At 41.0% G+C, this 17,110-nt stretch overlaps 1 protein-coding gene across 2 annotated transcripts in view; it reads left to right on the top strand.

The window, feature by feature from the left end:
* The window catches only part of LOC137959811 (crossover junction endonuclease MUS81), a 29,627-nt gene that overhangs the window by 10,514 nt on the left and 2,003 nt on the right, over positions 1 to 17,110 (top strand). The window contains exons 6-11 of one of the 2 annotated variants that reach the window (XM_068807175.1): positions 3,182 to 3,422; positions 3,806 to 4,010; positions 4,082 to 4,200; positions 4,312 to 4,466; positions 11,342 to 11,399; positions 12,596 to 12,754. In XM_068807175.1, coding sequence (XP_068663276.1) covers positions 3,182 to 3,422; positions 3,806 to 4,010; positions 4,082 to 4,200; positions 4,312 to 4,466; positions 11,342 to 11,399; positions 12,596 to 12,754 — 937 coding nt within the window. The remainder of the gene's footprint in view (positions 1 to 3,181; positions 3,423 to 3,805; positions 4,011 to 4,081; positions 4,201 to 4,311; positions 4,467 to 11,341; positions 11,400 to 12,595; positions 12,755 to 17,110) is intronic. The other variant, XM_068807176.1, reaches the window with a different exon arrangement.

Here is a 17,110-nt window from a genome sequence, read left to right on the forward strand (position 1 = left end):
CCTTTGTGGTTCAAATTACTATGTGACATTTATTGATGCTGCAAGCAAAAAGGTATGAGTTTATTTCCTGAAAAAAAAAATCCGATGTTTTTGATACATTCAAGAGATGGAGAGCAATGGTTGAGAATGAGATAGATTTGAAGGTGAAGTGCTTGCAGTCAGATAATGGGCGAGAATACATAGATGATGATTTCAACAGTACTGTGCTGATAATGGAATCAAGATGAAGAGGACCATTCCTGGAAAACCTCAACAGAATGGTGTGGTAGAGAGGATGAATAGGACTTTGAACGAGCGTGCTAGGAGCATGAGATTGCATGCGGGATTGCCAAAGATGTTCTAGTCTGAGGCTATTAGCACCGCTGCCTATTTGATTAATAGAGGTCCCTCAACACCATTGAATTGCAAAATACCAAAAGAGGTCTGGAGCCGCAAAGAGGTAAATCTTTCTTTCTTAAAAGTTTTTGGTTGTGTTTCTTATATTCACATTGATTCTGCTGTTAGAAGTAAATTTGATGCTAAATCTAAGATATGTTTTTTTATTTTCTATGGTGGTACCGAGTTTGGTTATCACTTTTGGGATGACCAAAGTTGTAAGGTTATCTGGAGCATGGACGTGATCTTCAATGAAGGTGCCATGTATAAAGACAGGTTGAGAATAGAGTCTGAGAGCACAAGTGATGAAGCCAAGAAGTTTGAAGTGACTCAGTTGACAGATCTTCCAATTATTGAGATGTAGAATATTGCTCTGGAAGACTAGGAAAACATACCCCCAGAAGTAAATCAGGACATTCTTGTGACTGAACTTAGGAGATCTGCCAGAACTAGCAGATCACCACAAAGGTACTCCCTTGCACTGAGTTATATTCTGTTGATTGATAAAGGTGAACTAGAGAGTTATGAGGAAGTTGTGCAAGCTAATGAATCAACCAAGTGGGAGTTGGCCATGCGAGATGAGATAGATTCACTGTTATCCAATCAGACATGGCAGTGGACTGAGTTACCAAAAGGGAAGAAGATCTTGCAGAACAAATGGGTATACCGAATAAAAGACGAACATGATGGCAACAAATGGTACAAGGTAAGACTGGTGGTAAAGGGCTTTCAACAAATAGAAGCCATTGACTACACTGAGATTTTCTCTCCACTAGTGAAATTGACTATTATTAGAATTGTACTGGACTGGTGGCAAATGAAAACTTGCACTTAGAGCAGTTGGATGTAAAGACAACCTTTCTTCATGGTGATTTCAAGGAAGAAAATTACATGATGCAGCCACAGGGTTTCAAAGCTTAAGGAAAGGAGAAAATGGTGTGTAAACTTCAAAAGAGCTTGTATGGTCTTAAATAAGCTCCAAGACAATGGTATAAGAAGTTTGACACCTTTATGAGTAGTAATGGTTTCTTGAGGTGCCAGGCAGATCATTGCTATTATGTGAAGAAGCTTGATGATTCATACATCATTCTAGTGCTATATGTTGGTGACATGTTGATAGTAGGTGTTTGCAAACAGGAAATTGTCACAAGAAGAATATGTGAAGAAGGTGCTGAGTAGATTCAACATGAATGATGCAAAACTAGTGAGTACTCCTTTGGCTAGTCACTTTAGGCTATCTAAGGAGCAGGAGTGAGCCCACATGGCCAATGTGCCTTATGCTTCTGCTATTGGCAGTCTCATGTATGCCATGATGTGCGCTAGACTAGACATAGCTCATGCAATGGGAGTTGTGAACAGTGAAGTGGATTCTCAGGTATTTGAGAGGCACTGCAGACTTAAGCCTTATTTTTCAAAAAGTCAGACTTGGGATTATAGGGTTATTTAGATACTGGCATGGCTGGAGACATTGATGGTAGGAAGAGTACCACAGGGTATGTATACACTTTGGGTGGTACAACAGTTAGCTGGGTCTCTAAGTTGCAAAAGATAGTTGCTCTTTCCATTACTGCGGCAGAATATGTCACCGTGATCGAAGCCAACAAAGAGATGGTATGGTTGCAGTCTTTCTGGGAAGAATTAGGTCTCAAGCATGGGAAGAATGTGTTGTATTGTGACAGTCAGAGTGCTATTCATTTAGCAAAGAATCCTGTTTATCGTGCCAGAACTGTTGGAATATTTTTTTGTATCGACCGGGCCAGTCCTTGTAGAATATCCGTGGGGTTGCTTTCCTAAAGGTTCGAGCCTTTTAGCGCAATGGTTTCAACATGGTATCAGAGCAGGTTGGTCCCGAGTTCGAGTCCCGCTCCCACCGAATTTTGTCCCAGGTATTTTTGGTGAATTTGTCCTGGGTTTTTCTAGGAATTTGTCCCGGGTTTTTCCGGTGAATTTGTCCACGGGTTTTCCCCGTGCTGGGGAGTGTTGGAATATTTGTTTGTATCAACTGGGCCAGTCCTTGTAGAAGATCCGTGGGGTTGCTTTCCTAAAGGTTCGAGCCTTTTAGCGCAATGGTTTCAACAAGAACAAAGCACATGTAGGTGCATTATCACTTCATCAAATATGCTCTGGAGGATGGAGCCTTAGCACTTGAGATGATTCAAGGAAGTCATAATCCGGCTGATATGTTGACAAAGACTGTTACGATTGAGAAACTGAAGTTGTGTGCAACTTCAGTTGGACTTCTCTCTGTGGATTGAGAAGTTGTTGCCTCTGTAGAGGAGATATTGATGATGGATTAGTCTCCAAGTGGGAGATTGTTAAATTGTGGAGCCTAATCAACACCCTACTCTGAGTTGGTACACGAATCGACCTTCGTGGTAAGGTCGCTGTGGGGGTTGGAAGGGGGGTGGAGCCCCCGCGTTGTCCACGATATATTAACTGCTTTTTCATTAAGGGCAGTTTGGGAATTTTACTCTTGTATTGCAGTTGCCCTATATTTTCCTGTATAATTGAGGGGTGCCGCTATTAGGGTTTTATTATCACAAAAAAAGACTTTTGAGTTGCAGCCCTTGAGAGGTTAGAGAAAGACACTTATAAGTGTTTGATTTCTCTTGTAAACTATTTCCTCTTCATAGTGGATTACTGCAATGGTGCTGAAGACAGGACGTAGTCTCACTTTGAGGCGAACCTGTATAAATCTTGTTGTTTGTTCTCGTGTTTTCTTTTTTCTTCTTCCACGATTATTATTATTGCTCTCATTAGTTTGGAATTAGAGCGTCTAATTCGTAACATCTTTTTCATTTTTTAGGTACATGTTGACTCAAGAAGGGCAAGATGTAGCACGTGAATGTCTTTTGAGGTCTGGTTTAATCGATTCCTCAGAAAATTTGACTGCAAGAGATGAAGATGAACTGGATTGTCAAGCTTCTCATGATGCATTAAATTTGATTCATCATACAATTCTTGATCACCAAGATGCAACGGGGATATCTGCTGTTTCTGTTAAACAGAAGAAATCAGATAATATTTCAACTGGCATTCTTGAAGAGGTAAAGTGCCTTTACTGCTATGAACATTTTTTTCTTTTGTCAGGATCGGTTGCTTATATCCTCATGGAGATGTCCATAGACATGAGTGAATTATAAACCCAGAACCTTATCTTAATATTTGCTGGATGAGTTTATGCTGAGGGCTCTATTGCCACATTTGTGGTATTCTGTAAGTTTATTTTCTTTATGTTCTCCTAGTTTATTTGTCTAACCGTCTTTGTCACTCTGAAAAATACTTCTGTGCTTTTAGGTATCCATTCTAATTTTTTTTTTTTTTATCATGATTACATTTATGGTTTCCTTATCTTGTAAATAATTACAATGAGCATGTTTCTTGGCTGACTTTCACCTGATTTTCTTCATTGTCTACCATATTGTTGCAGCATGCTCCTCTAGGGCGAATTTGGGAACAAACTTCCATGGAAGCTCCAGAATCTACTAATTCTGAGAAGTCTATTCCCTCTGTTGGATGTGCCATTTCAGGTCATCCCCAGAAAGATCATATTTATATCTTGGATTCTGATTCTGAGGAAATTCCTGACAAGCAATATCCTGTGCTATTGAACCAATGCATCTCAATTGATATAGGTGGGCTGTCATTTTTTAAATCCATTAAGGATTTTATTGGAGGAGTATTGAAATGTTCTGGTTCTGTTCAGATGCAGAAGAGAATGGTATAATGAATACTGCTTCTGATGGAACAAAACACGGTCTGGATTGCTCAATATCTATTGATTCACCACCAGCACCTCTAACATTGCGAGCTTGCTCATCATCTGTATGTTTACACATTATTAGTAGGCATCATGATGTTACATACTATTGGTACTTTTGGGAGGATATCTTGGATGACACTTAGTTGGGTCATATAATTGAAATCCATTTTTAGGATCCTGCCTGTGGTTCGCAGCATGCTAAAGATCTGGAATGCAATGTTAATTCCTTGGCAATGCCCCCTAGAAGAACTGGAGAAAAATTTGAGGATATTTATGATGTGATCTTGATACTGGATGATCGGGAACAATTTGTAAAGACTAAATGCAGGTTCGTTCATTTATTTTTTTTTTTTTTTGTAATGGTTTGTTCATTATCCTTTGCAATGGTTAGTTCATTATTCTTTGTAATGGCCTCAAGTTGTAGAATTGAAAAATCTTCTTCTTCTTCTCTCTCTCTCTCTTCCTCTCTTTTTCCTGTTAAGTCTCAAAACAAATATAAACCAATAAACAAGTACTTTTTTTTTGTTGAAATGATGTTGATTTTTATTAAGGCAAAAGCTCAAGAGAGCATATTACAAAGCAGGGAAACCTTCCCAAACAATGAGAGATTGCTGGGAAGTTCCGAATTTTGCCAATTTATCAGCCAAAGAGTAGGTTGATCTAGGAATGAGATTCCAATTACAATGTGTAGAAGATACAATGTTAGCAATACTATCAGTGATGGGCCAGTGGCGCCAAGGGGGAAAGCTGTCTTTGGAACACCAACTAATAACCGTCTTCGAGTCACCTTCAATGATTAATTTGCCATAGAGACGATCCCTGAAGATTTGGAGGCTGAACAGCAGAGCACTAACTTCAGCAGTATTAGAATCAGCAATGCCCACCGGACCAGCATAAGAAATAATAGGGTCTGCATTGTAACCTCTGAACACACCACCTGCTTCTGCTGGCCCAGGATATCCAATAGCACTACCATTAAAATTCAGCTTTATGCAGTCGCAAGGAGGAGGATCCCAGATAGCCATACTCGGAGTTCTGTTGGGGAGCGATCAAATTCCAATTTTCCCGAAGGGAAACCCCTGATAGAGGGGCAAATTCTTCTTTGTATGAAGCCAACTCGAGATGAGGCCAACGACATGAGAGGCCGTGTTGTCTGGGGTGCTAGCTTTGGAGTTGAATCTCCGGTTATTCCGCTCGAGCCAAATGCACCATGGAGCAATCGCAAGACAGGCCGAAAGAATTAACTTGCCCAGCTGAGGAAGGAGAATCCCTCGAACCATCTCAAAGGTGCCAAAGAGGTCCTAATGTAGCCCCACTTGGAGCCCGATTTTTTGAAAGATCTTCGTCCAAACATGCCACGAAAATCCATAGTGTAAGAGGACATGCTGGACTATCTCTTCGCACTCACCGCAAAGGGGGCAAGAAAGATTGGGGCAGTGAAGCCTCTTCAATGAAGGTTGTCAGAAGTGAGAATCTGTTCTCTAATGGCTGACCACACGAAAAATTTGATTTTGCTTGGCACTGAGAGTTTCCATGCCAGATTCGCCTTGTGCTCATGAGTATTGTAGTCTTGCTTTCTGATATGAGAGTAAGCTGATGTGACAGTGAATCAACCATTATTACTAGGCTTCCAAATCAGCTTATCAACTGAGTGCTCCCAGATAATAGTACTGCTGAGTTTAGTAAAGAGAGCAAAAAGCCAACGATTCCTCATCATTTAATCCCCGACGGAACGGGAGACTCCATGAATCAGCCACAGAGCAAGAGAGGTCGCTTGCCACCTTATGCAACCCCGGGAAGTCCTCCTAGAGGTATCGGGGGCCACACCATTCGTCCGACAGAAGAGAAGGGTCCTTCCATTGCCCGTGTGAAACGAGGTAACATCTCTGAATACTGGAAAGAGCTTGAAAACTGATTTCCATATCGGGGATAGGAGGCGAGCAGCGCCGCCCTCTCCACCAGGCACCCGAAAATTGAAGGTAGAATTTCACCATATTCCTCCATAAACTGTTATATTTGTTGTTGAAATTCCAAATCCATTTGAGCATAAGAGCTTTGTTCATTTCTCTTGTAGGCCGGATGCCCAATCCTCCCCTATTATGAGGCATGTAAATATCCTTCCAACTAACCAGATAGTATCTGAAGGTATCTTCTGAACCTCTCCATAGAAATCGTCGACGGATGACATCAATTTTGGTGCAAATGGAGGCCGGACAGTGCATGAATGATAACAGATAATTTGGCAGCCCCGCCAGACAATACTTGAGGAGAGTGAGACGCCCTGCTGTTGATAAGAGTTTACCCCTTCAAGTGGCTAGCCTCTTTTCAAATTTCTCAATGAGGGGGGACCATAGTGACGCTGAAGGCCGAGAATCAAAAAGTGGGAGCCCAAGATATGTGGCTGGCATATTTCCCACAGAGCATCCCAGGTAGTCCGCCATATCCCGAAGCCCAGCTGGATCAATGTGATAGCCAAGAAAAGTGGTTTTTCCCCAGTTTATGTTTTGACCGGAAGCCAATTCAAATAATCCCAGCACAACACACAATTTTCTGATCTGATCCATAGTACCAACCCCAAAGCAAATAGTATCATTCGCAAATTGGAGAATCGGAATATCAAAGGCTGTGCAATCAGTCGTGGGGAGGAGCCATCCCATGTTCTTGGCCGAGTAGATCAAGGAGGATAGATATTCTGCCACCACGTTGAAGAGCAGGTGGGAGAGGGGGTCTCCCTTTCTGATTCCCCTGGTTCCCTTAAAATACCCACAAATTGTTCCGTTGAGAAGGACGGAGTAGCTTGCACAGGAGATGCAGCTTTGGATCCAGAAGCGCCATTTTTCTCCGAATCCTATCTTCCCCAGGAGGGTGTCCAGAAACTTCCAGTTAACTCTGTCAAATGCTTTTTCGAAGTCTATGCTTGAGGATGAATCTGGGGAACTTTCGGACCTTGAAATGATGACTAAGTTCATGACATGCCATGGCTGAATCAAGAATGTTTCTTCCCTTAATAAAAACACCCTGGCCATGGTGAATGGCAATAGGGAGAATTGCCCTGAGTCGACTAGCAAGGAGCGCAATTACCTTATATGGACAGGTAGTGAGACTGATCGGCTGGAAGTCAGATGGGAGCTCTGCCCCATCTTTTTTAGGGATGAGGGCGATGAAAGAGGCTCCGATACTCCTATATCTGATGCCATGTTGATAAAAGGAGTGGGCCATGCTGGAAATGTCTTCTCTGATGAAGGGCTAGCAATGACGATAAAATTCCCCGTTGAATCCATCCGGGTCTGGAATACGATCCAAAGGAAGACCAAGGGCTGCAATTTCAATTTCCCGACTAGAGAAGGGGAGCTCGATGAGACTAGCTGGAGCTGATGGAATAACCTGGAGGTGAACCCTTTGGAAGAAGGGGCGGAATGGCTGGTGATCAGAGATAAAAGGAGTGGGCCATGTTGGAAATGTCTTCTCTGATGAAGGGCTAGTAACGACGATAAAATTCCCCGTTGAATCCATCCGGGCCCGGAGTACTATCCAAGGGAAGACCAAGGGCTGCAATTTCAATTTCCCGACTAGAGAAGGGGAGCTCGATGAGACTAGCTGGAGCTGATGGAATAACCTGGAGGTGAACCCTTTGGAAGAAGGGGCAGAATGGCTGGTGATCAGAGTATAAACCTGCAAAAAAATTCACCAGTGAGTCACATGGCAATGCGGTTGGCCCTTCTTTGTGCAGAGGCGACTGCATGGAAGAATTTAGTATTAGCATCCTCAACTGAGAGCCATTTGAATCTTGCATGTTGCTTCCAGTGCACTAACTTGCTGTGGGCGAAGGACTGCAATTGCCCTTGAAGGGCATACCCCTGAGAGACTTCCGGAGAAGAGAGACCTCTGACTTCCTCCTCAGAGTCGAGAGCGACTATCTGAGCAAGGGTATTGGTTCTCATAGCCAAGGAAGAGGCTTTCTTTTCAGAGGCTCAGGAGCTCAGCAACGGTTTCAACATCTTGAGCTTGATTGGGAAGGTCCACCCGCTTAGGCTAGCAACGGTCATATTCTCCCAAAAGGATTGGAGAGATAGATCAAAAGAGGGGGGGTACCGAAATGGGTATAAACCACAATGATCAGAGACGACTCGATTGAGCACTTTGCTGGAGACGTTGCTATAGAGCTGAAGCTAATCATTGATAAGAATCGGTCCAACTTTGAGAGGATAGGGGACTGCCTACCATGTGACCAAGTGAAGGCCTTCCCAAATAGGGTAATCTCATCCAGGTCCTAGCTACCAATAAAATCAGCAAATAGCCTCATGGAGGTTGTGATTCTCCGGGACGGCGGGGATTTCTTGTGGCAGAAGTGAGTGACATTGAAGTCACCCACAAGCATCAGAGGAATATGCCACATCTGACAAGTCCTCAATAAATTCTCCCAAAATAGTTGGCGCTCATGGTGTCTGGTAGGGCTGTAGACACCAACTAGGCACCAAATGTTCCCCGAACCTTTGTCTCACAGCTTGAAACCAAGGGAGTAAGAGCCACAACAACGATCAAGCACCTCAGTAGTACTGGTGTCCCACATCAGAAGGATACTGCCTGCCGATCCCACTGCATCCACTGAAGCCCAGCCGGGCTCCTTTAGGTACCACAACTCACGGATGTATCTAAGGGGTAGAGAAGCCACCTTGGTTTCTTGGAGAACAACAACATTTGCCTTGGTAGAGGCAAGGAGGTCCCGGATGGAGGTACGGCGATGCAAGGGCCCAATTCCATGGACATTCCAGGAGAGAATAATCATTGATCATTATTCATCTTCTTTGACTTCTCAGATGGGTGGTTATCTCCCGGGAGAGGCTCCGTGAAGATAGTGCCCATCACCTTGGCAAGTTCCACTATCTGGGCCCATGTTTTTGGGTCGTATTTGTGCTGTTCTGATTGGAGAGCTGCCACAAACACTTGAGCTCATTCACCCGGCTCTGGAATGATGAAATCTCCTGTCTCTGGGTTGCAGGGGTATCGAGTGGTGGCAATGGGTCTTCCATGTAGAAGCTGTCTCTGTTGACCGCTAGCTCGGTGCTGGTAGGTTACAACGGGAGGGGGAGAATTGTTTTGCTTGTGGGCACGAGGACTGCGCTCACTACTTCCGGACTCTACGTCGGAGAGGTAATTTTTCATGGTGGGGATTTCTCGGGGGTGAGCTAGGGGGGGATTCCAATATCCAGGGGGAAGTTTGTGGAGTGTGGGGGTTATGGGGACGATTTATAGGAGGGTTTGTGAGGGTAAGGTTATTTCTGGAGTTAAGACAGAGGGGTGAATGACATCTGGATCTGGGCCAAGGTTTTTTTTTTGTGAGGGACTGGGGTGAGTGATGTGTCGGATAAGTGGGGGGGGGGGAATGCCGGGGGGTCAACGAGTATAGTTCCCATGCTAGCTATAAAGCTGCCTGGGGGGGATCGCATTTGTTGGGAGGGGGCAGTGTCGAGAGGTGCACTTCCCAGCGCATTGATTGGCTGCGTGATTTCCCGAGGTTTGATTGTGCTTTTGGAGACCACATCTTTAAAATCATCCATCACATCGATGTTGATACGGATCCAGTATCGCGCTTTATCCACCATAACGCATCTGAAATATTGCCTTTCACATGGGTGAAGAGGATTGATGAGGACCGGGCCTCATCCAGACGGTGCCAGTGCTCCGTGAGTGGGTCCAAAGCAATGATAGAGCCAAACTTCGACATGACTCTCGAAAAGACCGCGTTCTACCATAGCTTAGCAGGAAGCCATGTAACTGTGACCCATTGGCCGTACTGGCTGGAGGGTGCCGAGGGGAGCGACTCTGAGACCCCTATGATGCCAGAGCTGGTGTGGGGTATGATGGCAAGAGCCGCAAAAGACTCCTGCTAGGTTCCGAAATGAACAAGCCAAGTTTGGGGATTGAGATAGGAGATTTTGGGAGTGTAAGGGAGGTGAAGTTTGTCAATCAGCCAGTGAAGAATGCTGGATTTGATGATTTTGGGGGATGTTTGGACGAGAATGGAGCGAGTCAAAATTCTGCGCCTGTCATGGAGAAGGTTTGGTAGGATTTGGATGATCTCGGGTGTTTCTGTGGGAGCAGGGGGGACTGAGGTATGGTTTTGGGGCAAATCAGGAATTTTCGGGGAGGAGGGGGTGTTTTGGTGGCGCTAGGTTGCTGGGTGGAGAGGTGGAAATCTTACTCTGGCATCACCGGGACGGTTTGACGCTTCTGTTGTGTCTAGCACCGGGGAGAGGCTTTGGAGTGCAGCGGCTAGCTCATTCCAACCAAAACCTGAGTTTGTGGCCTCGGGTATGAATAATCTGGCTAAAATGGAGGTTCCTCTTCTGTGGGTGACCCGACATTCCCGGTGACCACGGAAGGTAGTCACCGAGAAGAGGAAAGTTGAGTCTCGTGACCAGAGTTCACGGGATTTCTTAGTTTCCGTGGTAGCTCTTTGGAATTAAAGCCTGAAGTTGTAGATCGCTTCTACGGGGATGCAGATGAATGGAAGTTTTGATCTGTCGGCTGAGGAGATACGGATCACCGGACCTGATTTCCAAAAGATTCTCTCGAAGGTAACTCTGCATTTTCCGTATTCCCTCTTACAAAAGAAGAAAAATAAATTTGGTAACATAACTTGCTAAAAAAACTGTAAATTTCCCTGCCTTGTCTGTCAATAGTGGAAATACATGTATTTCCATATTAAATCCTACATGTATATTGGTGACATGGTCTTCTGCTATCCTTCAATGGAGCTGAGTGGTCTGACTCTCTACCTATATGCAATCTGTTTTTCATTACTAGATACTGAAATATGATTTCATGACTTCGTGTCATGACCTTCTTTCTTTCTCGTTATAATGGCCAAAAGTTTTGGCTTTACGAAATAATTTTTTCAGGTGTGTACTTTTTAAAGTAAATAATTTGAAATAGGTCAATCTTACTGCACAGCTATTTTGAGTTCTGTATGAAACATATAGTCATTATTTGCACGTGAAATTATTATATGAAAACTTTCTCAACCTGCATTTGTTTTTCTCTAGTTCCACATCTGTTCATTCTTTCTTGATTCTTCAGAGATAATGTTCTTAGGTTCCATCTTGATTTAATGAATTTTCCTAATTTAATCTTCTCTAAATGTGGATGGGCTTTTCTTCCTTGTAAATTCCATCTTAACTTAATGCTTGTTTTCCTTTTCAGGTTTCGATCCAGAAAAGTAGTTGAAAGTATATCTGCACAATTCAAAATTCAAGTTGAGGTTAGTTCATTTGGAAATGAGTCACTGAATCTTGTTGTTGCTTCGTCTATGTTAGATTCATTATCAAAAGAAAAAAAATCTATGCTAGATAAATGTTTGATGCTGTCAGAAGATGCTTGTTCGGTTTGTTGAAACTCAACATGTGATCAACCCTAAAATTATCTGGATAAGGCTTTGCAAGAGAAATAAAGACCTGATCTACTCTGACCAGTTTTTTTTTTAACACCTAACCAAGAGTTGTTGTTCCAGATATTCGAAACATCTTGAGTTGTCATAAATCCAATATGTTTTGGATGTTATGTGTTATGTAATATTCAAGATTTTTCTTATACATTCTGTGAATGTTAAGAGGGCATTACATGTAACTATAAGATCATTATAATCAGTAGGATTGTCATAGTGGTGGGGAGGCAGTATGCCCATTGGGCTCCTGTGGATCTACCAATTATAGTTAAAATTATTTTTATTATATTTTTTCTGATTTTATTGGATTTGATCAGATAGTGATGTTATCTATTTTGAATTTTAAATTTAAATTTAAATTTTAGTTAATCTTTTTAATTTTAGTGGATTTGATCTGATATTCATCTTATCTATTTTCATTTTAAATTTTAGTTATGTATAGGCTATAACAGGATGTGGTATACAACTTTGATAATGAATTTTTGAAATCTCCATGTTCCTGCCTCTCTCCCTCTCTCCCTTCCCTTTCTTCTTCTTCTTTTTTCTTCTCTATTATTCTTCTTCTAAATTATTCTCTCTCTATTTTCTTCCTTTCTCTTTCTAATTCTAGCAATTGACGGATATCGCATAGGACAATTAAAATTCACACTTTGTAACGTGTTTGTCCCGCATCACATAGGAGGCTTTAACATCACGCCTTCCTCAAAATACCTAATGTATCTGGTGAAAAACAATTTGTTTCAGTGAGGTATCCATCCTAGGTAAAGAGCAGCTAATGTGGATGGTGCAAACACTTCTGTTGCGTAGCGCTATGTAGTGATTGTTACTTTTGAGCCTATTCCTCATAGGTCCTCAATGTATGCTTTAAATTTAGACCATTCATGATTTTAATTTTTTGTTTTGATTTAAAAGAAAGTCAATGCCCACATACAAGTTCTTTCTATGGATTTGATATTTTTTTTAGTTCTGAAAGCGAATAGACATTATTCAGTTGACTTTTTAGTTACCTACAGATTAGACGCTTACCTGTTGGAGATGGAATTTGGATAGCTCGTCATAAAAGTCTTCATACAGAATACGTACTGGATTTTATTGTTGAAAGGAAGGAAGTGGATGATTTGCATGGTTCTATCAGGGATAATCGATACAAAGATCAGAAGTTGAGGCTCCTGGTATATATTCTGATCCTTATATAGGAATATATGCAATATAAAAACATTCCTGAAGCATACGACATAAATTGCTCCATATGAGTTTTCTGGTGACCTATTTGTCACTAATTAAAAAGATAATTTCATTGCAATTAATGCTTTTATGATGCGCTTAATTGCTGTGTATCACTAGGCTGTTGGGTGGCAGTCGATCCCACAGATAGTAGTATATAGGTATATCTATTGTTATTTTGGGCTTTTATACTGATAGTCACAGACTTTTTTTTTTTTTTTGAGTAAAAAGGTATGAATATATTACTAAAAAAAGAGAACATATACAAATACCTTACAAAACAAAAGTCACAACAAGATGTTGGAGGGAAACGCCTAATTTAGCCTGATTATCTGCTAGGTGATTAGCGGATCTTGGAATATAATTCCAATTACATTGTAAATGAGAAATTAAATTACAGATATCCTCAAATAGATCCCAGTGCCTCCAAGGAGGCTTAGAAGACTTCTTGCACCAATTGATGATGACTTTTGAATCTCCTTAGACGCAAAGAGGCCCCACCAGCCGTTGATGAAAAAGTTTCAAACCATTATATAACCCAGAAAGCTCGACAATGGTTGAATCAGTCACATGCTTTTTCCACTTATGAACCTAACCTCACACTTATTTTTTGTAAAAGACTAATGTTGTGCATCTTTCATTGCAAGTTTGTTATTCAATGTAGTAGTGGCAAATCTAATCCTTTTCATGGATATTGTGAGATTTGAAGCTTGAAGAAGTTTTACAGCGAAGAGATTGAAGAGAGAGAGTAGTGAGCGAGAGAAGCATACGTTAGCAAAGAGGAGTTACTTGGGTCAAAGGCTGACCACTTATCCTGTTAGATGCCGACCTAAGGGTATTTATGTTATTTTAAGTCTATGTTGGGGTTGTTTATGAAGTTTGGTGTAAGTTGGACAGTAAGGGGAATAACTTCAGTTCATAAGGGTAGTATAGTTATTATGTATCAATTAGGATGAATCTTAGAGATCTAATCATCTATTTAATGAGAAATTCGTGGTTAAGTAGGGCAGCCAAAGAAAACCGTTCTTCTTTTTGTTTTTGTAGGTGTCTTTTTGCAAAAGCTCCAGCACAAGCTTTGGCTAGCCGATTTTCTTAGTTTTCCTTGAGAAACCTTTATTCGCATTGTTGAGCATTATCTTCCTCAACACTATTGTCCCTCTCCATTGGAGACTTTAGGAGGTTTGAGACAATTGGTATCGAGCATTTTGTTCTTAGGATGAAGTGGAAGTTTGGTTTACTAGCGCAAGTCCTATAGTTGCAGTAGAAGTTTTTTTGTTGACAAGAGACCCTTTGCTGGCACAATTTTTCTATCACAAATTATACTTGCGAGAAAGCCCTTTTGAGTCTACTTTCCAACGCAACAAATATTTCATTCCGATTTTTCTACAAAGAGAGATCGGTATCTAAAGCAGCGAAAGTTGGGTAAGATGAAGGTTCAGAGTGATAGAATGAAACTTCACATAACAATTTGTGCCATCAAGAACAGTACTTTTGTATTTCAAATTATACCACCAAGAAAGGTTGATGAGTTTACTTTACACAAAAATAGACTTTTCAATCTAATTTTTCTATAGGGAGAAATTATCATTGGAAGAAGGAAAGGTCAGGCTAGAACAGACAAAGGTGGCTTTCCAACATAGCAATCGTGTTTGGGATTTGGAGACTCGACTACTCCAGATATTAGATCACTTTAAAGTCGAGGTTAATAATAATAAACACAAAAGAAGGAAAATCAAGCATGAAAAAGACAACAAGATTTATATAGGATCGCCTCAAGGTGAGACTACGTTCTGTCTTCCGCCGCTGTAGTAATCCACTATGAAGATGATTAGGCTCCACAACTTAACACTTGTTACATGGAAGAGTAAAAACAAAATGTGGATGCAAGGTCTAGTGTAGAAGTAGAATACAGAGCCATGACACATGTGGTGAGTGAGTTTCTATGGATTAAATCTCTTCTAGTAGAAATGGGATTCCACAAAGGAGGCCCTATGGAATTCTATTGTATAATCAAGCAGCGATCCACATTGCCTCCAACCCAGTTTTTTATGAAAGAACTAAGAATATCGAGGTGGACTATCACCTTGTGAGAGAAAAGTTGCAAGCAGGGATCATAAGTCTTAAACATGTCTCACTCATAGACAATTTGCTGATATGTTCACGAAGTTAGTCAACTCCAAAATTCTCTCCTCTGCATGTACCAAGTTGGAGATACACGATATATTTTCACCACCAACTTGTGGGGGAGTGTTGAAAGACATTGACTAGCTTAGGTGTCATTATTGTAAATATCTAATGTTTTTTATCTCTTCATTTTACTCTATCTAAGGTGAAGGGTATACTTCTAATTTATGTACTCTGAAACCTATAAATAAAGGCTAAGGGAGAGGGATTGGATATCTTCCAAATTCCTAATTCACTCCCTCTCTTCTCCGCTCTACATGACCATCTCTCTCTCTTTCCTTCTCTCTCACTAGTCCTCACTTCTCTTCCTCCTTCCTTCTTCTCTCCTACTCTCTAAGTTGAAGGTCTTAATATTATGGAATCCTGAAATCAATAACACTCACCTTCAACTTAGGGCATATATATCAGCCTAGCATGTTACAAAAGGATGGGATCAAGTTACGATCGATAGGATCGAGTTTGGCCCACCCCGGGAGAGTTGGTGGGGACACCCGTATACCCTCGATCCGAGTGTACACTTGGAGGCATCGGGCTTCAGTAGGACCCACCATGTTGTGGTTGGGTAATTATTCATTTTTATAAAAAAGTTTATTTTATTTTTATTTTATCTTCCCTGATTTTACGAGATTTTGTCATTTGTAGATTTTTTTTTGAATTTTGAATTTAGATTTTTTTTATTAAATGATTTTAACAGAAGCGTTAGAGATTGATTTTGATGAATGAAAATTCTCTGTTACCTCTCAAGCCTCTCTTCCTGTCTCTTTCCTTCTCTTTTCAGTTCTTCTTCTTCTCTCCTTCCAGCAACAAAGCTCTCCCACTACTCAATTGATCTTCAAATCAGGTAGGTTAATTACCAATTAATTGTGCCACATCAAGTCTCTAAGCAGATAAAGACACCAATATCAACACAATCAGGATAAATCAGAACACGATAACCTACCCATAGAATGCCAGCAAGACAAGCCTAGTGTTCCCAACTGAACAGATGTCTGACGCTTCAGCAACTAAATCAGTATACCTAGTCCTCACTCAGTACTGTGTCAGCAACTATTTGTATTTCTTAACCAAGTTCATCAGAAACTGCATTTGTGATCTCAAGCAGAAAATAAGACATAGGAAAGTTGTCTTCGCAGGTCTGATAGGGAAAATTGACCTACTGAGGGACACAACAGCATCATATAATAATAAAAAACTTCACATTACACCAGCAGGCAGCAACCTATTGGTTTTGGCTCAGCAAAGGGCAAAAAAGGAATTGAAGTCCATCCGGGCCAAATGATTGGATTTTTACTCTCTATAAGGTTTACGGAGGGTGTAGAAATAAACAAAGTCTGAGAAGTATAAGAAAGATCTTACCAGGATTGTGTTTTTCCTCTGATACCATGTGAGATTTGAAGCTTGAGATAGTTTTATATTGGAGAAATTGATGACAGAGAGCAGACAGAGAAGCAATGTGTGGTGGCAGAGAGGGGTAAGTTAAGATCAAAGATTGGCCACTTATTCCTTCTTATATAAGTACATGGACAGAAATGCACTTCTCACTTACAACTTATAATTTATTTCAAGTACAGAGAACAATAAGTTAAGACCAGAAATTAAGTAATCCTGATTAAACTTGAGAGAAGGACAATTTCCAATTATACCCTATGGACAAAAGACAAATCTGAAAAGTGACTAAACTACCTCTAAATACGTTTCTTAACAGATAAAAGGTTACCTGATTTATTCATGGTTGGTGTACGTTGTCATTGTATGACTTCGTAGTTGAAACCAATTATCAATTCTGACTAGGATACCCCCATTGGAATCTCTTCACTTTACACCTCGAGATGAGCTTGAGGAATTCCAAATCCAGGTAACTTCCCATTCCTAATCATTGGTTTCACACACATGATCTATTTTTACCCAAGATTAAACATTTCTGAACTACGAGGTCCTTGAAACGAGTTCTTGGGTAGTTATGATACTCTGTGCAGTGTGCTTTTCATCCTTTCCTATTGATTTTCAAATGTGTGGGTCAGCCACCAAGCTAGTTCGTAAATTTTAAGAACCAGTTTGTATCTAAACAATGTGTAAACTTTTGATTGATTTCTCAAAAATTAAACTATTGATTGGCACAT

Source organism: Aristolochia californica, unplaced genomic scaffold, assembly GCF_029961685.1.
Source record: "Aristolochia californica isolate CCGP_79_NKW_82.1479 unplaced genomic scaffold, dmAriCali1.0.hap1 SCAF_3, whole genome shotgun sequence".
NCBI classification, from domain to species: Eukaryota; Viridiplantae; Streptophyta; class Magnoliopsida; order Piperales; family Aristolochiaceae; genus Aristolochia; species Aristolochia californica.